The sequence below is a fragment of the Anolis sagrei genome, chromosome 3, assembly GCF_037176765.1.
Source record: "Anolis sagrei isolate rAnoSag1 chromosome 3, rAnoSag1.mat, whole genome shotgun sequence".
Classification (NCBI taxonomy): domain Eukaryota; kingdom Metazoa; phylum Chordata; class Lepidosauria; order Squamata; family Dactyloidae; genus Anolis; species Anolis sagrei.
In genome coordinates this window covers 177,079,944-177,105,639 of record NC_090023.1, presented here as the reverse complement: position 1 = coordinate 177,105,639, position 25,696 = coordinate 177,079,944, and the positions used below count along the sequence as shown (strand labels likewise).

General features: G+C 42.9%; 1 protein-coding gene across 1 annotated transcript in view; it reads left to right on the top strand.

Moving 5' to 3' along the window:
- Positions 1-25,696, top strand: part of MICU1 (mitochondrial calcium uptake 1) — a 281,117-nt gene that overhangs the window by 66,295 nt on the left and 189,126 nt on the right. The window contains exon 3 of the mRNA XM_060768821.2: positions 20,092-20,275. Within this exon, the coding sequence (XP_060624804.2) occupies positions 20,092-20,275 (184 nt within the window). The remainder of the gene's footprint in view (positions 1-20,091; positions 20,276-25,696) is intronic.

Sequence of the window (25,696 nt, the reverse complement as noted above, 5' to 3'; positions counted from 1 at the left end):
CTTAAAATTTCCCACTTTTCTATCTTCTTGAATTATTCTCCCTCTTTCGCTGTACTTTAGAAAACTCAATAAAACTATCTTATATATATATAAAGCCTAGTTGTGTCCATGTTCTGATTGGCTGAGAATAGACACAACTGGTGACTACAATTTCCAGAACCATATCTTGTGGATTGTCTTATTTTTTTTAATATGTTATCATTAAAACTTAAAATAATTCTTTAAAAATCAGTAGATTGGTGAATTGCTTTGAAATTTAGTAGGCCTGCAGTTGTAAATGGGGTGTAAAACTGAGTTAGGTTTCATGCAGATAGGCCTTAAAACGGCTGAGGATTGAGCCTTTAAAGTTTCCCATTGTAGCCAATGGGCCAAATCTTTGCCAAATGAAAACGGCAAAACCTCTCCCCATTCGAGTAACTTCCTGTTAAACAGAATGAGAGGTCAACCAACAATCGACCCAAAACAGCATGCCTTTTGGCCGAATTACACACCTCTACTCTCTAGGAATCTTCTAGCATGACTCTCAAGTCAACTTTTACTGTAAACTGACTTACAATTTGACCATAAAGTGAGTTGCACAGGAGGATCTAGCGATATAGATAACATATTGATCAAATCTGCAAAATTTAAACACATAAATGTGTAGGACTTGTTGTATAAGCAGCTTTCCCCAGTTATTGGTGAAGAGAGGCATGGATTGTTGATAATTTCAGAACAGTGAATGCCATCAAATTTGTGAAGGAGAAAGATCTTTTGTGTATCATAATTTTTGGTTCATAAGTTTTATCACACAGCAGAAATACTTTACCTCTCATTATTGCTGTTACCAATGAGCCAAACTCATGAATGTAACTTGTCGAAGTAGTATTACAGAGTATGTAAATGTATTCCTGCTGTGATTAATGAATCAAGCTGTAGCATGTAGAGATAAAAATGATACACAAAGCTTGTGTGTCATTACTATGGTTGCCTTTGGGAAGGTTGTGGAGGACAGACTCAAATTTGGAGATCTTGTACTTCATTGTTATAGGTAATCCAATGATATAACGTGTTTTATATTGTAAATTAAAATGAATTGTCCTCTGTGTAGTTTTACTGGCACAATCACCTCTATGTATCCACAGATTCTGCATCAACAAATTCAACCATCCATGGCTTTAAAGACTCTTCTTTACTTTTTAAAAAGTTGATCATTATTTTTGCCATTGTATATAAAAGGATTTGAATATTCATAGATTTTGGTTCTGGAACCAAACTTCAGAAAATACCAAGGACCCATTGTATTTTCAAGTACATGTTTTTAAATAAAATCATAAAGTGTTGAGAGTCAAGTCAAGTCCATATATGACATTCATTGTTCATTAACTATTTCAGATAGGCTCTTGTGTTGCAACTCAGATACTTAGTCATCTTTATTACGCTTAAGCAGAATTTATTCTGGTCCAATGCAAAAGACACAAAAACGGCACAAAGGCAAAAGGAAAAAACAGAAAAGTTTACGCTTGTCAGTAGAGTCAAAAGATAAACCTGCAGTGTTACATACAAAATAAACAGTGCAACAAACTTACATAGTCCTTGTAAGAGTTACAGAATGCAAAGATCATGGCATCTTCATCTTCCTTCAAATGAGCAGCGCAAATGGTTGAGCAAAATGTTGTGAGCATAAGCTCCTCAAAGCAAAAGCCAAAGCGTATTCAAAAACACATAAGGTTATACCCCACCGGGCGTGGCTCAAACTTACTAGCTGACCTAGATTAGCAGCTGCACATGATTTTATTTGTCATGTCAGGGCAACCAGTCAATTATATTACATTTCTAACAGAACAAAGCAAAGAAACAGACAAAATACAAAATTTGTGAGTTTGGTAGTCGATTAAATGTCCTTTGACCAGTATCTGGCCACTTGGAGTGCTTCTGGTGTTGCTGCAAGAAGGTCCTCCCTGGTGCATGTGGCAGGGCTCAGGTTGCATTGCAGCAGGTGGTCAGTGGTTTGCTCCTCTCCACACTCGCATGTCGTGGATTCCACTTTGTAGCCCCATTTCTTGAAGTTGGCACTGCATCTTGTGGTGCCAGAGCACAGTCTGTTCAGCGCCTTCCAAGTCGCCCAGTCCTCTGTTTGCCCAGGGGGGAGTCGCTCATTTGGTATCAGCCATTGGTTGAGGTTCTGGGTTTGAGCCTGCCACTTTTGGACTCTCGCTTGCTGAGGTGTTCCAGCGAGTGTCTCTGTAGATCTTAGAAAACTATTTCTAGATTTAAGTCATTGACGTGCTGGCTGATACCCAAACAGGGGATGAGCTGGAGATGTCTCTGCCTTGGTCCTTTCACTATTGGCTGCACATGATGATTAACTGTATAAGCTTTTCTTTAACACATGCACTTGATGTTGATCCTTTTACAACTTACTGTAACAATCTTTAGCCAGTAATGAAGTATACTAGGAGTTGCAGTTCATTGACATCTGAAGAGCTATAGTTGCCTGTTCCTGCTTTCTAGCGCAAGTCGCAAAATAATAGTAGGTAAGGTAAAGGTAAAGGTTTTCCCCTGACATTAAGTCCAGTCGTGTCCAACTCTGGGGTGTGGTGCTCATCTCCATTTCTAAGCCAAAGAGTCGGCGTTGTCTGTAGACCCCTCCAAGGTCATGTGGCCGGCATGACTGCATAGAGCGCCGTTACCTTCCCACTGGAGCGATACCTATTGATCTACTCACATTTGCATGTTTTCGAACTGCTAGGTTGACAGAAGCTGGGGCTAACAGCGGAAGCTCATTGTGCTTCCTGGATTCGAACCTGCAACCTTTCAGTCAACAAGCTCAACAGCTCAGCACTTTAACCCACTGCGCCACCGAGGGCTTCCTGACCTAGTAGTACATGCACCTATCTCTCGCAGCCAGTCACCATTCCATTTCTTTTTTTGCAGCAGAATAGCATAGCCATCCCTTTGTGAATAATTATTGTTAAATGTGTTCTTTTTCATTCAGCTAGCTGTTAGGGCAATCTATAGAAGTGAATTAAGATGCAATGCTATATATCATGTCTTCCCAGAAGTCAATCCCATGAAGGTACTTGCTGCCAAGAATTTGGATAAAAGATTGCAGCCTTACATTGCACACGTACTTGGAACTCTTTGCATCGAATTGCTCTGAAAAACTGGCTTTCCTATACTATTTCGCCCAGCAGCCTATGAGATGATGACATTGCCCATTCAGCAGAAACTTCATCAATTTTTATGATTTACATTATTATAGATGCTTTGCTGTTTTACCATCATAAGCTGGGAATGCGTTCATTTGCATTCATAATGGTGACTTTGCTCAAAGGACACTGGCAGCAGTTCCGTACGATTTAGTGTGTCCCTTGTGTTCTGCAGAGTGCTTGAATTTATTAGTATTTTCAAGTCTGTCACGTACAGTAGCTGTCAGAACCTGATCAGGAGCTTGCAAGAAAAGAACCGGGAGTTTGGGTTCCTCCCTCCTTTACTTTTGAAGTAAGTGACTTCTGCCTTAGATTTGTTTAAAATTCACATCTGTCCAGTTGGTGAATAGCTATAAAGAATTCCTGGGGGATCGTCCTGTCTATCCTGGTTTCCTGCTGATCTCTCAGGCTGAGAAGATACTACAACCAATCCTCCACATTTGCTGGGGGTTAGAAGCACAGAACCCCTGTGAAAGTGAAAAAATGTGAATGAAGAATGAAGAAATTGCTATTTTTTTTACTAGAGAGATCACTTCTCTAGGAATTTCTTGGCCTTCTAGCAGAAACCTATGGTGGAAAACTAAATCCAGTTGGAAGACCGAGGGATTTGTAAAGAGGCATTCTCTAGAAACATCTAGGTTTTCCAGCATGACTGGAAGAAATTGACAATAGAGTAACATTGAAATATCTAGCGATTCCTAGAAATAACATTGTTTTTATCTTGCTTTTCTCAAAAATACACCCAAACAACATTTGGTACTCTTCCATTATTCCAGTAGTTCTCAACCTTCCTTGCTGTGTTGTTTTATTGATGTATTTGGGCTCAGCCTCTTGTAAGCCGCACCAAGTCTTCTGGGAGATGGTAGCGGGGTATAAATAAAGGTTTATTATTATTATTATTATTATTATTATTATTAATACCACGATCCCTTAATACAGTTCCTCATGTTGTGGTGACCCCCAATCATAAAATTATTTTCATTGCTACTTTACAACTGTAATTTTGCTACTGTTATGAATCAAAATGTAAATATCTGATATGCCGTATGTATTTTCATTCACTGGATGTAATTTGGCACAAATATCCGATATGCCCAAACTTGAATACTGGTGCGGTTGGGGAAGGGGTTGATTTTGTCATTTGAGAGTTGTAGTTGCGGAGATTTATAGTTAACCTACAATCAAAGAGCATTCTGAACCTCACCAACAGTAGAATTGAAGCAATCTTGGAACACAGAGCTCCCATGACCAACAGAAAATCCTGGAAGGGTTTGGTGGGCATTGACCTTGAGTTTTGGAGTTGTAGTTCACCTATATCCAGAGAGCACTGTGGACTCAAACAATGATGGATCTGGACCAAATTTGGCACAAATACTCAATATGCCCAAATGTGAACACTGGTGGAGTTTGGGGAAAATAGACATTCACATTTGGGGTTTGTAGTTGTTGGGATTTATAGTTCACCTACAATCAAAGAGCATTCACCAATGATAGAATTGGGCCAAACTTCCCACACAGAACCTCCTTGTGTTTTCTGATGGTCTTTGGTGACCTTTCTGATGCCTCCTAGCGACCCCCCAGGGGTCCCGACCCCCAGGTTGAGAAACGCTGCATCCAGATGGATACCACCAGGGGGGCGCTAGAGAAAGAGGGAATATTCCATTTTATTGGGAGGAGGGTTGAAGGAGGAAACCATTTCCCCCATTTTCGCATGTTATTCTCCCTCGTCCATATTTAAAATTGCTCCTTTTAATTTTATGTCCTGGATTTCCCAACATTCAGTATCATTGGATAATGTTGAATCTAGCATTACGAGAGAAGAGGACATTTCTATGTATGTTTTCTCCATACCATATATGTCATGAGCACCCTTATTTTCCTTTCAAATAACAATAACCTGGAATAGGAATAGAATCAGTGCAAAGTAGCTTGTATTTGCTTTTTCAGATTTTTTTCCCCAGCTGTACAATATTGTTTTTGCATTGTGGAGACTACAGTAAGTCTATATATAGTATTCTAAGAGTGCTTGCACATAGTTTTGGGTAGAAATATTACAGGGTTAGTCAAAATGCATAGGCCAATAAGCCATTCAATTGAATGGCTTATTGGCCTATGCATTTTGACTAACCCTGTATTACACATGAGTCCATGTTTTCATGAAACTATCCATTAAAGTCTCTAAATTTTTTTCTGATCAGTCACCACTTGCTCAGGTAATACATATATATGTGAGGTTATGATTGTTCGGCTCAATCGGCATTGTTTTCTACTTGCTTATTTGTGAATTGTATTTTGCATTGTGATCATCATTCCAATAAATCTATACCACCTTGCCCTAAATAATTTTAAAGTACATTTGGTTGCCCCACAATCCATGCTTTACTGCAGACTACTGGATTTTTTGAGGGGAGTCTGTGGTTTTTTTACACCCTTCTGTTGTGAGATCTGTCCATTTATTCCTGCATTATGAGTCCCATTTTTTTAACCAAATAACATTTCATAAGAGGACGTGAATGTTGTCACCCCCCCCCCCCCCCGGCAGCCATGTCTTTGGGGAAGGATTATGAAAAAGTATTTGAACGTCCCAAGAACAAAGTGACCACTGAATAGCTCCTGTTCACATGTTTGTTGACACTCTCAAAGACATCTAAAACTTTAATGAGACAGTACCTATGCAAAATTCAAAATTGACTTTTTAGGGTGCATCTTGTTCTTCTGTACGTTTTCTCATTTCATCTTAATAATGCTGTATACTAGGTTACCTAGAACAATAATTGTCTTAGCCTTAGCTGTTTCAGAATTTTTAACATTGTCTCGCTGCTTGTCACATTCTGGGTATGAAATCTGTTCTCAGAGACAAGTCGAATATTTTTTTACTGATCTTTGTTGATTCACATTTTAATTCTTTAAAATCTTTTAGATTGATATCATCAAAATCTGATCGTTTGCCCATTTTAACTTTTTCATAATGTCTAGAACTATTCGCAGCTTGGGAGTGGTCCTGGACTCATCGCTGAGCCTGGAACCCCAGGTTTCAGCGGTGGCCAGGGAAGCATTTGCACAGTTAAGACTTGTGCACCAGCTGCACCCGTACCTTGGGAAGTCTGATCTGGCCATGGTGGTCCATGCTCTGGTCACATCCCGAATAGATTACTGCACGCACTCTATGTGGGGCTGCCTTTGAAGACGGTTCAGAAACTGCAGTTAGTCCAACAGGCGGCAGCCAGATTACTAATAGGAGCTACATACAGGGAGCATACCACCCCCTTGTTGTGTCAGCCCCATTGGCTGCCTGTCCACTTCCGAGCTCAATTCAAAGTGCTGGTTTTTACCTATAAAGCTCTACATGGTTCTGGCCCAGCTTACTTGTCCGAACACATCTGCCTCTATGTCCTACCTCGTAACTTAAGATCAACTGGGGAGGCCCTGCTCTCGCTCCTGCCAACATTGCAAATGCATCTGGCGGGGATGAGAGGCGGGGCCTTCTCGGCTGTAGCCCCCCGCCTGTGGAACTCGCTTCCAAATGAAATACAATCAACCCCATCTCTCCTGGTGTTCAGGAAGAAATTAAATTCTTGGTTTTGGGACCAGGCTTTCGGACAATAAACATAAAGCAGCACTTTGACTGGAAATGGATTGGCAAAACGATATGTGTGAGGATACGGTTTTATGGTTCTATCAGTGGGTTTGTGGACTGAGTATTCTTTTAATGACTTATGATAATTTGGTTATAATTAACTGCTATTGTTTTAACTCCGTATGTATTTATGGTTTTATACTGTGTTATTGATTGTGGCATCGAATTGCTGCCTTTGTTAGCCGCTCTGAGTTCCCCCCTCGGGGGTTGAGAAGGGCAGGGTAAAAATGCTATAAATAAATAAATAAATAAATAAATATTGTCTTTCCTGTTTAATTCGGTTTCATAGAATCATAGAGTTGGAAGAGACCTCGTGGGCCATCCAGTCCAACCCCCTGCCAAGAAGCAGAAAAATCACATTCAAAGCACCCCTGACAGACGGCCATCCAGCCTCTGTTTAAAAGCCTCCAAAGAAGGAGTCTCCACCGCACTCCGGGGCAGAGTGTTCCACTGCTACACAGCTCTCACAGCTAAGAAGTTATTTCTAATGTTCAGGTGCAATTTCCTTTCCTGAAGTTTAGAGCCATTGTTCCACATTCTAGTCTCCAGGGCAGCGTTAAATAATAATAATAATAATAATAATAATAATAATAATAATAATCTTTATTTATACTCCGCCGCCATCTCCCCAGTGGGGACTCGAAGCAGCTTACATGAGGCCAAGCCCGAACAACAAGTTACAATAAAAATAAAACCAAAACACAACCAAAAACACAAACAGTAAACAGTAACATCATAATAAAACAAAACATGTAAATACAAACAATATAAAAAGTTACAATTGATGCAATCACAATGACAATGGGCGGGCTGTATGTAATGATTAAAAGGGAGACTAATTAAAACTAATTTAAAACTCGGGCGAGATAAAAAGAGACTTATTATAGAGGGGGTTGAGTTATCAAGCTTTCCCACAGAGGGGGGACTACATATACTCCAACGACAGAATGTTGAGGCTAAGCAGTAATGTGGGATTATATACCTAGTCTCCAAAGGCGCAGTGGAAGAGCCAGGTTTTAAGATCCTTTTTAAAGGTTTGTAGGGTAGGGCCTTTCCTAATTTCTCCAGGTAGTGAGTTCCAAAGTTGGGGGGCCACAGAGGAGAATGTTCTCTCTCTTGTGCTTACCAGGCGAGCTTGTGAAGCTGGCAGGGGCGAAAGAAGGGCCTCCCCAGATGAACGGAGGGCCCGAGATGGTACATGGAGGGAGATACGGTCACGAAGCTAGGCTGATCCCAAACCGTTTAGGGCTTTGTAGGTGATAACCTGCACCTTGAATTGGGACCGAAAAATAAACGGCTGCCAGTGGAACTCCTTAAACAGAGGGGTTGACTGCTCCCTGTAAGTTGCCCCAGTTATTAATCTGGCTGCCGAGCGTTGGACAAGTTAATAACAAACTTGCTCCCTCCTCCTTATGACTTCCCCTCACATATTTATACATGGCCTCTCAGTCTTCTCTTCTGCAGGCTAAATACGCCCAGCTCTTTAAGCTGCTCCTCCTAGGGCTTGTTCTCCAGACCCTTGGTCATTTTAGTCACCCTTCTCTAGAAACATTCCAGCTTGCCAACATCTCCCTTAAATTGCGGTGCCCAGAGTTGGACACAGTATTCCAGATGTGTTATGAGCAAGGCAGAATAGAGGGGTAGCATGACTTCCATGGATCTAGACACTGTACTAAATCCAGGGAAGTCAAGCTACCCAGGCCCGTAGCCAGGATTTCATTTCAGGGGGTGGGGGGGGGGGGGCAGAATTTTTTTCAGGGGGGGTTCGGGGGGGGGGGCTGAGTTTGGGGGAGGGGTGAGTCTGAGTGAAAGAGGGTCTACCCTAGCAAACCTTTTGTATCATTATCCCAATACCCCCATGCATATGGGATGTATTGAGTATGGTGATCAGATCATGATATGAATAAACATAACAGTTTAAATAATGCACCAGTAAGGCCTTTTCGCAAACCACCATGAGAATTTCGGGGGGGGGGGGGGGCTGAAGCCCCTCAAGCCCCCCCCCCCCCCGGCTACATGCCTGAGCTACCTCTCTATTCAGCCTTGGTCAGACCACATCTGGAATATTGGGTTCTTCTCTGCAGTTGAAGGAAGATGTTGGCAAGCTGGAATGTGTGCAGAGGAGGTGATCTCTTTTTTCATTCCTAAAAATATAAATTTAAGGTAAAGGTAAAGGTTGTCCTCTGACATTAAGTCCAGTCATGTATGACTCTGGGATGTGGTGCTCATCTCCATTTCTAAGCTGAAGAGCCGGCATCGTCCATAGACACCTCCAAGGTAATATGGCCGGCATGACTGCATGGATGCCATTATATACATTTAGTTATTAGTATTTGCTCTTTATCTTCCACAGTGAAGATAGAGGCAAATAATTCATTTGGCTTCTCCACAATCCCCTTATCCCCCTTAATGTTCTTTCAACACCCTTCTTGTCCAGCAGTCCAGTCATTACAGTAGAAGGGTTCTTGCTTCTAATGCATTTCAGAAACATTTTTAAAAATACGTCTGTGGTGTACATTCTATCTGAGCTTCTGCTATTGTGGTTTGCAGTAGACCACAACTGTTCTAGAGAGATGTAACCCTCTTGACATACCCGCTCAACTTCCTTTTAAAGGTTTCCTGTTTAGCAGTCACATGCGATTGAACTTGGCAATATTCCTTTTGCAGATAAATTGAATTTGATACATCTATCATCATTGTCTCCCATCAATTTGGCAATGCAACTTGCTCCAGCTCTTACATGACATATAGAATTAGGTTCCAAGTTGCTTCTCCAAGCAAATTGGCTTCATTTCTAACTTTCTTAAGACACAAATAATTAATTTGTTTGGAAACCTTTCTGTTTTGAAGGTGAGAGATAGCTGCAGTACATCTCTTTGGATGGCTTCCTGATTTCATTATTTATCACTTTGAGTATATTTTGATAAGCAAGCTATATTTTGTCCCCAGTGTTAAATTTTGTGGACATGTCCAACTCCTTTCCAGTTTTATAGTTTATTTTTCGTGTTCTCTTTGATGCACCCATCTTCAGCGTGTCCTTCCCTGAGATTTCTGTTGTATTTGGAGATACCGTATATACTCAAGTATAAGCCGACCCGAATATAAGCTGAGGCACCGCACTACCTCTGAGGATGCTTGCTATAGATGCAGGTGAAACGTCAGGAGAGAATGCCTCCAGAACATGGCCATATAGCCCGAAAAAACCTACAACAACCCAGCACCTAATTTTTACCACAAAAAACTGGGAAAATCTATTGAGTCAAGTATAAGCAGAGGGTGGGAAAGACTGCCAAAATCTGATTAAACCATTATTCTAACCTGTCACCTTGTATGACGACATCAATAATCCAGACTTTTTTCTTTTCCACAATCGTGATGTCTGGTGTATTGTGTTCCAAAACTTTGTCAGTCTGGATTCAAAAGTCCCACAGTATTTTTGCATGTTCATTTTCCATGACCTTTGCGGGTTTATGATCCCACCAACTCTTTACCGCCGGCAGGTGGTACCTGTGACACAAGTTCCAGTGAATCATCTAGGCCACAGAGTTGTGTCTTTGTTTGTAGTCCATATGTGTGATTTTCTTGCAGCAGCTGAGGAGATGATCCACGGTTTCATCAGCTTCCTTGCACAGTCTGCATATTATTATTATTTTATTATTATTATTATTTTAAATATATAATATAAAAATAGTAGTTTTTTTCTAACAGAACTTGGAAGTAGTATGCAAATAGATTTGTAGCATGTCTGTTTGTAGCATGTCTGTTTTGCGCATAGAATGTTTCTTTGAACTTGACCTTTATATTGTATTTCAATTTATAATTAAAAACTAAGGAGCGAATTGTTAAGAATTGTCTGTGAGGCACAAGAGCTTAAATTACCTCCCCATCATGAATTGCATTGGTACAACAAACATAATCTTGATCCTGATTTCATGGCTTGTGGGAAATGTCCAGTTACCATTAACATTATCCTTTTGCACTACATGTTTTCTGGATTCAGAATGGAAAGGCAAACATATCAGTTTTCAGGAAGAAAAAAAAATAAATCAAAAGAGCAGAGCCCAGAAGGGTTGATTGTTATGAAGCCAGCAAAACCAATTTTGTAGTTCATCCTTTATTGCTTGAACTGCTTGTTTTATTTGGGGAGTTGGGAAATGTTAAAGAAATTTCAGGCGTAGAGAAGATGTATTTTATATCAAAATATATCTATTTTTTCTGGGGAAAGATTCTGGTGCCCTCCCTATTCTTTCATTTTTCAGGAGAATTGAAGATGCAAAAATATGAATTTCTATAACAGTGGAGTAACTAGTGTATATGAAGCATAAAGTATACACTTTTAATCTAGTTTATTCACCTGTGGTTGATGAGTTTTAGAAAGGGATATAGCCATGGTTCTCAATCTGTGGGTCCCCAGGGGTTTTGGCCTACAACTTCCAGAAATTCCAGCCAGTTTACCAGCTATTAGGATTTCTGGGAGTTTAAAGCCAAAAACATCTGGGGACCCCAGGTTGAGAACCACTATGTTGGAGGATGAGGGGTTTGCTGAGTTGCTAGTGATGAGTTTGTCAATGCCAAAAAAAATAAAAAAAATAAAAAATAGAAATGCAGTCAGTTCAAGATGTTTTGCATTCTTGTGATCGTTCCCAGACAGCCAGGGAAAGTGAAACCAATTACCTTGGGAAATGGCATTCATCCAATGGGGAGTTCTTCTAAGAAGCCAGATTAGGTTTGGAAATGGAGGGAGTGAAATACAGACATTGAGAGAGTCCGTGAGAAGACCTTGAAGCCCAGGTGCGTTCAGCATGACCTTATGGCTACTTTGTTGTTGTTCATTCGTTCAGTCGTCTCCAACTCTTCGTGACCTCATGGACCAGCCCACGCCAGAGCTCCCTGTCGGCCGTCACCACCCCCAGCTCCTTCAAGGTCAGTCCAGTCACTTCAAGGATGCCATCCATCCATCTTGTCCTTGGTCGGCCCCTCTTCCTTTTGCCTTCCACTTTCCCCAGCATAATTGTCTTCTCTAGGCTTTGCTGTCTCCTCATGATGTGGCCAAAGTACTTCAACTTTGTCTCTAGTATCTTTCCCTCCAGTGAGCAGTCGGGCTTTATTTCCTGGAGGATGGACTGGTTGGATCTTCTCGCAGTCCAAGGCACTCTCAGAACTTTCCTCCAACACCACAGCTCAAAAGCATCGATCTTCCTTCGCTCACCCTTCCCTAGGGTCCAGCTCTCACATCCGTAGGTTACTACAGGGAATACCATGGCTTTGACTAGGCGGATCTTTGTTGCCAGTCTGATGTCTCTACTCTTTACTATTTTATCGAGACTGGACATTGCTCTCCTCCCAAGAAGTAAGCGTCTTCTGATTTCCTGGCCACAGTCTGCATCTGCAGTAATCTTTGCACCTAGAAATACAAAGTCTGTCTCGGCCTCCACGTTTTCTCCCTCTATGTCCCAGTTGTCAATCATTCTTGTTGCCATAATCTTGGTTTTTTTGACGTTTAGCTGCAACCCAGCTTTTGCGCTTTCTTCTTTCACCTTGATTAGAAGGCTCCTCAGCTCCTCCTCGCTTTCGGCCATCAGGGTGGTGTCATCTGCATATCTGAGGTTGTTAATGTTTCTTCCAGCAATTTTTACTCCAGCTTTGCATTCATCAAGCCCCGCACATCGCATGATGTGTTCTGCATACAAGTTAAAAAGGTTGGGTGAGAGTATGCAGCCTTGCCGTACGCCTTTCCCATTCATATGGCTTCTTAGCTGGACTTAAATGAGGTGGTGTTGGCCTTATGATTCTCAGAGAAGACAATGTTGCCAAAGAATGTCTCTCTTGCTGTCTCTGCTCTCAAGTTCATGTTTCAAGTATCTTCAGATTTCTGTTCTGGTTCATGTCTTTGTTTCCTGGAAGGATTTAGCTTGGGAAAGTTCCTGTGATCTAGTTTCTGGATTCATGTTTGAATTATCATTGTGGACTTTGACAGTCTTACCTTTATGTACTTTACCTTTTTAGATTATTGCTATTTTTGCATTAGCTATTCTGTTTTTTTATTTTTCTTTATTGTATTATTAACAACTATTTGTAATACATTTATCTTTACATTTATTTATTTATTTATTTATTTCATTTATTGACCGCCCCTCTCAGCCCGGAGGCGACTCGGGGCGGTGAACAACACAAAAAAGACAGTGTACAGCGGGTCTAGACATACAAAAACAAACAAATACAGCACGACATACACTTATACTAAAAATCCGCTTCGTCAGGTCCTGGGGTCATAGCCAAAAATCGCAGTCCTAATCCATTCCAGTGTCAAATAACTATACTTAGTTGAAGGCCTGCTCAAAGAGCCATGTTTTTAGGCCCCTACGGAAGGCCATCAAGGAGGGCGCCTGTCTAACCTCAATCGGGAGAGTGTTCCATAGCCGGGGGGCCACCACCGAGAAGGCCCGCTCCCTCGTCCCCGCCAGACGTGCCTGTGAGGCAGGCGGGACCGAGAGAAGGGCCTCCCCGGATGATCTCAAGGCCCTCGTGGGCTCGTAGGCCGAGATGCGGTCTGCAAGGTATTTTGGGCCGGAACCGTTTAGGGCTTTATAGGAAAGCACCAGCACCTTAAATTGGGCCCGGTAGCAGATCGGCAGCCAGTGGAGCTGGGACAGCAGAGGCGTTGTGTGCTCTCTGCGTCCAGCTCCCGTTAACAACATGGCTGCCGCGCGCTGGACTAGCTGAAGCTTCCGGGCCGTCTTCAAGGGCAGCCCCACGTAGAGAGCGTTGCAGTAGTCAAGGCGGGATGTGACCAAAGCGTGTACCACCGTGGCCAAGTCAGACTTCCCAAGATACGGGCGCAGCTGGCGCACGAGCCTGAGCTGTGCAAATGCTCCCCTGGTCACCGCTGAAACCTGGGGCTCCAGGCTCAGCGATGAGTCCAGGGTCACACCCAAGCTGCGAACCTGCGCCTTCAAGGGGAGTGCGACCCCGTCCAGCACAGGCTGTAACCCTATACCCTGTTCGGCCTTGCGACTGACCAGGAGTACCTCTGTCTTGTCTGGATTTAATTTCAGTTTGTTCGCCCTCATCCAGACCATTACAGCGGCCAGGCACCGGTTCAGGACTTCGACAGCCTCCTTAGTAGCAGGTGGGAAGGAGTGACAGAGTTGGACGTCATCTGCGTACAGGTGACACCGCACCCCGAAACTCCGGATGATCTCACCCAGCGGCTTCATGTAGATGTTAAACAACAAGGGGGACAAGATGGAGCCCTGAGGAACGCCACAGGTCAACGGCTGTGGCGTTGAACAGGAGTCCCCCAACAACACCTTCTGAGTACGACCCTCCAGGAATGACTGGAGCCACTGCAGAGCAGTGCCCCCAAGGCCCATCCCTGCAAGGCGCCCCAGAAGAATACCGTGGTCGACGGTATCGAAGGCCGCTGAGAGGTCCAGGAGCACCAACAGGGACACACTCCCCCTGTCTAGCTCCCGGCGCAGATCATCCACTAAGGCGACCAAGACCGTCTCGGTACCATGTCCCGGTCTGAAACCAGACTGTGCCGGATCCAGATAATCCGTGTCTCCCAAGAATACCTGGAGTTGTGAGGCCACCACGCTTTCCATGACTTTGCCCAAAAAGGGAAGATTGGAAACAGGCCGAAAGTTGTCCAATTTAGTGGGGTCAAGTGATGGTTTCTTCAACAGCGGCTTTATAATAGCCTGTTTTAGGCTCGCTGGAATCTTGCCCTCCCGAAGGGAGGCATTAACCACCACCGTTACCCACTCGGCCAATCCCCCTCTGGCCTCCTTAAGAAGCCAGGATGGGCAGGGGTCTAGGATGGACGTGGTGGGCTTCATCCCTCCAAGTATCTTGTCCACATCCTCGGGTTTCACAAACTGAAAAGAATCCAACAAAAACTGACAAGCAGGTGCTTGTGTCACATCCACAGAGACTGCATCTAATGTGGCGTCCAGCTCAGAGCGGATCAAAGCGACTTTGTCTGCAAAGAACCGAGCAAATGCTTCACAGCGCGCTGCCGAGTTGTCAGGGCTCCCACCCGTGGGAGGAGTTAAAAGACCTCTGACAACCCGGAACAACTCCGCCGGACGGTTTTTTGCAGACGCAATAGTGGCCGCAAAGAAAGTTTTCTTTGCGGCCTTTATTGCCGCGGCATATGCCCTCAGGAAGGACACAAACCGTGTTCGGTTTGACTCGTTTGGGACCGATCGCCACACGCTCTCTAGAACCCTCTTCTTTCGCTTCATCGCTGCCAGCTCCTCAGTGAACCAAGGAGCTGGTTTAGCTCGGTTACTTGAGAGGGGACGTTCCGGAGCGATCATGTCAATAGCCCTGGTCATCTCCCCATTCCAGAGAGCGACCAAGGCCTCGACATTATCACCTACCGCGGTGGCGGGAAACTCCCCAAGAGCCGTCAGGAATCCGTCCGGATCCATAAGCCTCCTGGGGCGGACCATCTTAATGGGTCCTCCACCCTTGCGGAGGGTAGGGGGCGCAGTGAGCCTAAATCTAATCAGGAAGTGGTCGGTCCATGGCAACGGAGAGATGGACAGCTCCTCCACACCGCCACCCTGCTCCCATCCCTGACAGAAAACCAAGTCCAATGTATGTCCAGCGCAGTGGGTGGGGCCAGTTATTTGTTGGGACAGCCCCATGGTTGCCATGGCAGACATGAAGTCCTGAGCCGCACCTGTGAGGGTTGCCTCGGCATGGATGTTGAAGTCCCCCAGCACAAGGAGCCGTTGGGACTCCACAGCCAGGCTCGAGACCACCCCCGCTAGCTCAGGAAGGGAGACTGTAGTGCAGCGAGGTGGACGGTACACTAGCAGAATCCCTATTCTGTCCCGGTCACCCACCCTCAGGTGGACGCATTCGAAATTTGTGGTCTGCGGGATGGGGTTCCTGGTTAGATGGATGGAATCTCTGTAGACCACTGCGACCCCGCCTCCCCGTCCTCCGGCTCTAGGTTGGTGTTGCACGGAGAAGCCTGGAGGACAAAGCTGGGAGAGATTTACGCCCCCCGCTTCATCCAACCAGGTCTCCGTGATGCACGCCAGATCTGCCCGCTCCTCCAGGATTAAGTCCTGAATCCAAGTTGTTTTTCCGTTGACAGACCTGGCGTTCAACAACACCACCTTCAAGCCAGAGGGCCCGCTCACCTGGTTACACCAAATTCCCTTAGGAGACCTATTTGGAATAGTGAATTTGGGAAAGCGGTCCGAATTAGGCCGAATTCGTGGTCTCCTTCTCCCGCATCTCCTCCTTCCCACCACGACCTCTATGGGGGCCCCTCGGCTAGTGGAACATCTCCCCCCCTCCATGCCGCAGTTCTGAGCCATAAGAGAATTTTCTCCTATGCTTGTTGTTGACCTTATTAGTTCTTGCCAGCATCCCCTCTCCCCCTCCTCCCCCCTCCCCACCACACTCTCAATCCCAGGCTCCAGGCCACCTCTTCTTCCGCCCCCACCACCACACCAGAGCAGCGTAAGCAGTATCCAAAAGGGGGCAGGGGGCCACATGAGTAGCGGCGATTCGGATGGTGGTATCGGTATAGTTAGTTCTTAAAGTGCAAGATATCGCCAGGTCTTAAAGTGCCAGATCTTAAAGTTCTTAAAGTGCAAAAATTCCGGGAACAGTCCGTCAGTAATCAAGAATGATCGTAAGTTCTTAGCAGCAACACACATTCAACGTACAACACACGTGATGAGTGCTAGATCTAAAGTGCTCTACTTAACGGTAAAGTGCGGCACAGAGGGATCGGGAAGGGGTGAAAGTGCTAATGCAATCTAGCAGCAGGGAGCCGGCGCCTAGATGTTCTAAATCGTTCTTATTACAATGATAGCAGTGACAACAGGACTACCGGACAGTATTAGTTGATAATTATATAACTACCCGTCTGCGGTAATGGTGGTAATTAACTAAAATTGCTATGACCCCAAGGACTTAGACGGTTGGAAAATCAGCGGATACGCTTCCGGAGTTGATATCTCGGGAGTGGGCAGCATAGGTGGTTATTCACACTTGCTCAGTAGAGCCCTCGGTCTCTCCTTCCGACCAGTTAGTTGGTACTAATGCGGAGGAGGCTGGGCCCAAAAACCTACAGGGGCCAACTCGAGGTCTACACAGTATTAGGTCTACACAATATTAGCGCAAGGACCACAATATTAGGCCAGCGCCAGGTGTTTACATAGGTCTACACAATGAGGACATTGCTTTAGTTTCAATACATTTTTTCTTTCCACCCCTTAACCTTTGCATTAGCTATTCTGTTGACCCTTTTGAGAAACTGCCTTTCCCCCCTTTTTACCTGCTTTCCTCAATAAATCTTCTTAGATAGAACTTTTGGACTTGTGTGTGGTGCTGGGTTAAAAGGTGTTTCAGTGCTAGAGTGCATGCAACAAGTATCTCTTCTCCATGTGATCTGTCCTTACAGGAACAATTCATTGCCCCATCCCAGCCATTCCACAGATATATAAACCCATTGTCCTATTTCCAACAGACCTCACCTCTGAGGATGCTTGCCATAGATGCAGGCGAAACGTCAGGAGAAATGCCTCTAGAACATGGCCCTATAGCCCGAAAAAACCCACAAGAACCTAGTGATTCCAGCCATGAAAGCCTTTGACAATACAAGGAACAATTCAGTTTTTGATTGGGTATTAATGTCCAAAAATACCTATATCCAATTATGTATTAGATTCCAGATTTTTTTGGCTTTACCACAAGTGCACCACATATAATAGAATGTTCCCACCTATTGTTCGCATTTCCAACATACACAATAAACCCTTTTTTCATTTTGGCCTATTTTTTTGATGTGAAATATTAACAATACATCATCTAGTAATAATCTTCCTTAACATAATGTATGTTTGGGTTGTTGTAGATTTTTTCGGGCTATATGGCCATGTTCTAGAGGCATTTTCTCCTGACGTTTCCCCTGCATCTATGGCAAGGATCCTCAGAGGTAGTGAGGATACTTGCCATAGATGCAGGTGAAAGGTCAGGAGAAAATGCCTCTAGAACATGGCCATATAGCCTGAAATAACCTACAACAACCCAGTGATTCCGGTCATGAAAGCCTTCAACAATACATAATGTACATTTTATTCCATTTACCAGATTTCCCCATTGTTCCAATTGTATCCAAAATTTTGTGCCCACTTTACCATGCAGTCATTGATATGTTCCTATTTCAACTGTGTTTTTCACCACAAGGTTATAAATCTAATCCAGGGGTCCACAAACTTTTTAAACCGAGGGCCAGGTCACAGCCCTTCAAACTGTTGGAGGGCCGGATAATAATTTGAAAAAAACCATGAATCAATTCCTATGCACACTACACATATCATATCTTGTAGTGCAAAAAAACACTTAAATGCAATACAATAATTAAAATGGAGAACAATTTTAACAAATATAAACTTATTAGTATTTCAATGGGAAGTGTGGACTTGCTTTTGGCTGATGAGATGGGATTGTTGTTGTTGTTGTTGTTGTGTGCTTTCAAGTCGTTTCAGTCTTAGGTTAACCCGGGTAAATGACCTTGGAGGGCCATATCCGGCCCCCGGGCCTTAGTTTGAGGACCCCTGATCTAATTAATCAGATGTTCATCATCCATTCATAATTGCAACCATAGCTAATGGTTATTGGTAAATGTATCTATCACAATTTGTTTATAGTCGTTCAAAAAACATCCAAACTTGTATTAGAACAAATGAATTTTATCACATGACACTTTCCTTTCAAAATGATCAAGATGATCTCCAGAAGAAAATGTAGCTTCTCGTCATTATTTTTGAAGCTGAAGCTTACATTCACCTGCATTGAGGCAAGCTCTATATTTTATATCATTAAACATTCTACACAAAATATATTGCAGAAGCTAACTCTCATGATAAAGGATGACAGATAAAATGGCGAGCTGTAAGACATGTCAGATATAGGAACTAAGTTGAAATAAACAACATTTTGAAGAAATAAAAATCTTATGGCTGTTTATTGACTGATATATTTTATTTGTCATAATCTTTCATGAATTGTAGCTTACTTTATCAGATGCAGCCATGGCATACTAAATCTGCTTAGCTTGTCATTAAAGGTGCTGAAATGGTTTATCCTTTAAGCTTCTGTTTTTTTGGTGAAAAAGAGGTGAGACTTGGCTGTGGAAAAGAATCAGTAGGTGACAATTTGGGTTTGCACCTTGAATAGAACTTTTCTATTTCTTTGCAGAAGGATCGAAATTGTACTGATTTTGCAATTTTCTTGTTGAATATGTAGGTTAAGGAATCTATATAACTAAAAATGTAATGTTCGTTTGTGGTATTCACAGAACTCAAAAATCCCTGGATGAAATGGCACCAAATTTGGACACAAGACACCTAACAACCCAATGTATGTCCTTCACTAAAAAATAAAATAAAATATGATTTTTTCATTTGGGAGTTGTAGTTGCTGGGATTTATAGTTCACCTACAATCAAAGAGCATTCTGAACTCTATCAACGATGGAATTGAACCAAACTTGGCACACAGATCTCCCATGACCAACAGAAAATACTGGAAGAGTTTGGTGGGCACTGGCCTTGAGTTTGGGAGTTGTAGTTCACCTACATCCAGAGAGCACTGTGGACTCAAACAATGATGGATCTGGACCAAACTTGGCACAAGCACTCAATATGTCCAAATATGGAGTTTGGGGGAAATAAACCTTGACATTTGGGAGTTGTAGTCACTGGGATTCACAGTTCACCTACAATCAAAGAGCATTCTGAACCCCACGAACGACAGAATTGGGGCAAACTTTCCACACAGAACCCCCATGACCAAGAGAAAATACTTAAGGCCATCCAATCCAACTCTCTTCATCAGGGCAAGAAAACGTAATCAAAGTCCTCCTGACAAAGAGCCATCCAGCCATAGATAGAGATAGATAGATGGTTAGATATGATTCACACAGAGAGAGATATGGTATCGTAGATTTGAAAGTGACCCATAAAGAAGGACAATATGTTGCATGTTTCAGGGTGGCCAAACCAGACACTCTCCACATCAACACTGACAAAGAAACAGCAAGAAATACTGTTTACTCACAAGCATAAAGTAATGACATAGATTAGAAACCAGCACTTTCTCATTACTTTATTTTCCAGATCACGACTGGGCCACAGCAACGCGTGGCAGGGGACAGCTAGTCTATAATATAATTATTAAATTATTAGAATAGCTCACCACTTCCTGTTTTCTTTCTGTTTTATCTTAGAGCCCAGGCCGAAGCACCATCATCCGTGAAACATGATATGAGGGCAGACTCTGGTGAGAAGATGAAGAATGGAGAAGAAGCCGTGAATGAAGAATGTGATGATAGGAAAGCTGTAGAGTCAAGTGATGAGGATGTTCCTGCAGAAGGGAAGAAGAAGAAACGCTCTGGATTTCGAGACCGTAAAGTATGTATACTTCTTGCACAGGATATTCTCCGTTAAACTGAATAAAATCCCATATTATCTGAATTGGGTTGTGGTGCAGCTTACCTATCGAAATGCATCTCTCTTTATGAACCATCTTGGAGATTAAGATCTTCTGGGGAGACCCTTCTCTCAGTCCCACCTTCTTTGCAGGTGCGGTTGGTGGGGACGAGACATGGGGCAATCTCAGTGGTGCCCCCTCGACTGTGGAACTCCCTCCCTAGTGACATAAGATTAACCCCCCTCCCCCCTGACCTTTAGGAAAAAAATTGAAAACTTGGATGTGGGACCAAGTGTTTGGATGAAGTGCAATATGTGAACATGGAATGGTACAATGATAACTGGAATGGCCTGGATTGTGATATTGGATTATGTGATTTTAATAATTTTACTGTGGATATGTTTTAGCAGGTGTTTTAATGTGTGTGTGTGTGTGTGTATATATATATATATATAAATATATAAATAATTTGCTGGGTATGTATTGTATGTAATGTATGGCATTGAATTGTGTCTTTGTGTGCCGCTCTGTGTTCCCTTCGAGGTTGAGAAGGCTGAGATATAAATATGGCAAATAAATAAATAAATAAATTGTAATGTGGATTCAGATATTCCAGTTCAAAGCAGATATCTGTAATGTGGATTCAGATATTCCAGTTCAAAGCAGATTTTGTGGGTTATTCTGCCTTGAGATTCTGGGTTATATGGCTGTGTGGAAGGACCCTGACAGGCCCGTAGCCAGGATTTCGTTTCGGGGGGGGGGGGGCTAAAAAATTTTCAGGGGGGGTTTTGGGGGGGTGAGTTTCGGGGGGGGGGGCTGAGTCTGAGTGAAAGAGGGTCTACCCTAGCAAACCTTTTGTATCATTACCCCAATACCCCCATGCATATGGGATATATTGAGTATGGTGATCAGATCATGATATGAATAAACATAACAGTTTAAATAATGCACCAGTAAGGCCTTTTCGCGAACCACCATGAGAATTTTGGGGGGGGGGGGCTGAAGCCCCCCGAGCCCCCCCCCCCCCCCCCAGCTACATGCCTGGACCCTGAAATAGTCCCAAATGGGGGTGGGTTTTTGTCTCTAGAGTAGATGCTCCAATCTCTTAACTACTGTGAAAGCCCTTGACCACACCTTTTCCATCTCCACAATTATCCTTTATTAGGTGAACAAAATTGATATTCCAGATATAGTTCCATTTGTATAAGGGCAATATAATATTGACAAGTTTTTTAAAAAAAATAGAAGCCTCTCACTGGTTTGACATTTTTGTTGAGCTGTTGACCGAAACTCAAAGATCCTTTGTCACTTGCTGCTAGTTCAGAACCCATAAGTTCAGATCCCATGATTCTCTATGTGAAGGTAGTTTTTTTGGTCCCAGTATGCATCCTTTTTTTTTACGCTCAACCTCATACCGTATACATCAGGCCCATAGCCAGGATTTTGATTCGGGGGGTGCTGAGTTTGATTCGGGGGGGGGGGCTGAGGATCTACCCTAGCAAACCTTTTGTATTGTTATCCCAATAGCCCCATATATATTGAGCATGGTGATCAGATCATGCTATGAATGAACATAACATTATAATGGATCAGTAACAATAATGGACCAGTAAGGCCTTCTCGTGGACCACCCTGAGAATTTCGGGGGGGGGGGGGCTGAAGCCCCTCAAGTCCCTTCCCCCTGGGCTACATGCCTGGTATACATTGACACATGCACGTATTGCAATAATTATTCCTTTTTCTCCCTGCTTGGGAGTAGCTGCAGCTGCATTTTCAAAATGATTTTTTCCCAAACCCATTAAATAATTGAAAGCTCAGGTACAATTAGCTTTCTACACACTGTTATCACACTGGACAGGAATGACTTCTGATGCATTTCACTCTGCTGAAAGCGCTGCAGACTGCATGAAATGCAACGAAGGCAGCTGGTTGAAAAACTGAAATGAGGCTTTTGGATTTGTTCATTGTGACTTCACTGTAGGAGTTAAGGAGATGGTCAATTGTGCCAACCTAAAGTTTATGCTTTAATGGAGAAAGGCAGGGAGTTTCAGAAAAACATCTATTTTTGCTTCATTGACTATTCTAAAGCCTTTGACTGTGTGGATCATAATAAATTGTGGCAAGTTCTTGGTGGGATGGGCATCCCAAGCCACCTTGTCTCACTCCTGAGGAATCTGTACAAGGACCAAGTACCAACAGTCAGAACTGACCACGGAACAACAGACTGGTTCAAGATTGGGAAAGGCTTACGGCAAGGCTGCATACTCTCACCCAACCTTTTTAACTTGTATGCAGAACACATCATGCGATGTGCGGGGCTTGATGAATGCAAAGCTGGGGTGAAAATTGCTGGAAGAAACATTAACAACCTCAGATATGCAGATGACACCACTCTGATGGCCGAAAGCGAGGAGGAGCTGAGGAGCCTTCTAATCAAGGTGAAAGAAGAAAGCGCAAAAGCCGGGTTGCAGCTAAACATCAAAAAAACCAAGATTATGGCAACAAGAATGATTGACAACTGGAAAATAGAGGGAGAAAATGTGGAGGCCGTGACAGACTTTGTATTTCTAGGTGCAAAGATTACTGCAGATGCAGACTGTGGCCAGGAAATCAGAAGGCGATTACTTCTTGGGAGGAGAGCAATGTCCAGTCTCGATAAAATAGTGAAGAGTAGAGACATCAGACTGGCAACAAAGATCCGCCTAGTCAAAGCCATGGTCTTCCCTGGAGTAACCTATGGATGTGAGAGCTGGACCTTAGGGAAGGCTGAGCAAAGGAAGATCGATGCTTTTGAGCTGTGGTGCTGGAGGAAAGTTCTGAGAGTGCCTTGGACTGCGAGAAGATCCAACCAGTCCATCCTCCAGGAAATAAAGCCCGACTGCTCACTGGAGGGAAGGATACTAGAGACAAAGTTGAAGTACTTTGGCCACATGATGAGGAGACAGCAAAGCCTAGAGAAGACAATGATGCTGGGGAAAGTGGAAGGCAAAAGGAAGAGGGGCCGACCAAGGACAAGATGGATGGATGGCATCCTTGAAGTGACTGGACTGACCTTGAAGGAGCTGGGGGTGGTGACGGCCGACAGGGAGCTCTGGCGTGGGCTGGTCCATGAGGTCACGAAGAGTCGGAGACGACTGAACGAATGAACAACAACAACAAAGCTTATGCATGTAAAGGGAAAACACAGCTTAATTTTAGTATTCTACTGAACTAATCCACTGAACACTAATCCAATGTTTCCCCTTTGAATTGCAACCTGTATATATGAAGTTACTCCAAGAGGCTTTCCTTTTTTTGAGGGGGCGGAGGGAACTGATTCAAGAAAAATGAATCAGAGGACCTTTGCCAGTATCCTAGACAAGATGTATGTGTTAATTTATGCAGATGAGCTAATACTTTATATGCACAGCAATCTGCTGCAATCTGTTTAATGCATGTGTGTATGTGTATATAGTATATACAAGAAAGGTGGAAGGAGATAGGTTTTGTTTAAGGCTTAGTGTCCCTGTCTTGGTCCCATTAAATTAGGCAATTAATAATAGCTCAGTAAATCAAAGCTTAGCACACAGGTCATGTTGGAATGTCAATTGCTGTTGGAGGTAGGCATATTATCATTGTCTTTTGATAGATAAATCCGTTAGACTTGTTCATATACTAATATATCAAGGGCTGCCAATGTATTCTGTACCTAATGTACCTTAAGGACTTGGAAGAACAAACAAAAGAAATGGTAATTGTAGGAATGCAGTTGTGACTGAGGGTGGATGATCAGTCTAAAAAATATGAATGGCTTGATGTGTATGCAGTCATTTGAAAAAGTAGTATACTATACTAGGACTTCCTTGGAATAGCTTGAAAAAGCTAAGAAGACATTGAGGAATGCAGTAGCGCCCTTGAGTCCAAATGGGAAGAAAGAATTTCTTCCATGTTCTCAGTGCATTTCTGATGGGAAACACTATAATAATGTTTTTGAACTGCTAGGTTGGCAGGAGCTAGGGCTAACAGTGGAAGCTCACCCCGTCCCATGCATTCGAACTGCCAACCTTGAGGTCAGCAGTTCAGCAGCACAAGGATTTAACTCATTGCACCACCATGGTCCCTCTTACTTCAAAACACTATAGGGTTTTGAAATAAGAGAATGCACAAAAAAGTATAGTCTTACTACAAAAGAGACAAAATTTCAATTCCTGAGTGTACTAAAGTTATTAAATATTAGAAGAATTAGGGAAGACAAACTCTTTTATTGTACTGTATTAGGATTCTGGGACATAATTCCTTGAATGAAATGCCTTATTGAGTATACTTGTGAACATATCATTTATCACTGAACATTTGTATTAAGTTGCATTTTGACATTTGCAGAAATGTCCTCTTTTTTGTAATTTCACGGAAGTGTACTCCTTGAAATGGGTGGAATTTCAGTCCTGTCCAGTACAATACTTGTTTTGATACAGCAGAATTTTCCGGTTAGTCTTTGAGAGTAAACTCCCTAACCAATAAATCAGAGCAGCCAGATTTAATATCTGGAGCCCAAATTAAGATGTAGCTGTTTTACTTGTTTGACTGCACTTTAATTGATTATTCCATGTTTGGATGAATGTTAAACTGTTTCTCTTTGACAGGAGAGATAAAGCAAGGAATAAATAAATGTTATAATAATAATGAGAATATGTTTATGAAAAATAATTGATCAGATCTCCAAATCCAGCTGTACATATTGGTCAGAGCAACTGTCTCTCTTTCCTTGGGACCAGTGGTTCCCAACCTTTTTATGAGCAGGGACCACTTGACCAGAGACCACTTTGACCAAGGACCACTCTCCAACATTAGTAGTAAAAGGATTACGAATCAGTTTTTGGTCAACTTTAGATTCACTTTGATTATTTGGGGTGCTGATTCAGAAAGTTGCATTGGATGTGGTCTACATCAGCTCTGGTTTCTGATACAGAACATATGCCATCCAGTAGTTGCCATCTCCTGACCCACAGAAAACTATATTTAATAATCTAGAGCTAATGCTGTTTTCTGAATCAGTACCCCAACTAACCCAATGTTGCACACCAAGGCTATGATGAGCACCTTTAAACCCACAAACATACCAATGTTCTTTAATAAGCAAAGCAGTTTATTGAAGATGAATATAGTAAGTGTCAAAAAGGTTAAAGGCAATCAAAAATGAGATAAGAGAATGTCCAAAAGACAATCCATAAGCAATGTAGGATTATCCAGTAAAGTCCACATCAGGGGAACAGGAGAGTTCCAATGTCCAGTTAATCAAGTCTACAGGAAATAGCCCTTTAGTCCAAAAAGTTGTAAAACAAAGTCCCTTGAAGAATCAGGAGCAAAGTTGAACAAAACCAAATGCAGGAGCTTGAAATCAGGATACAACACTTACAGGAATC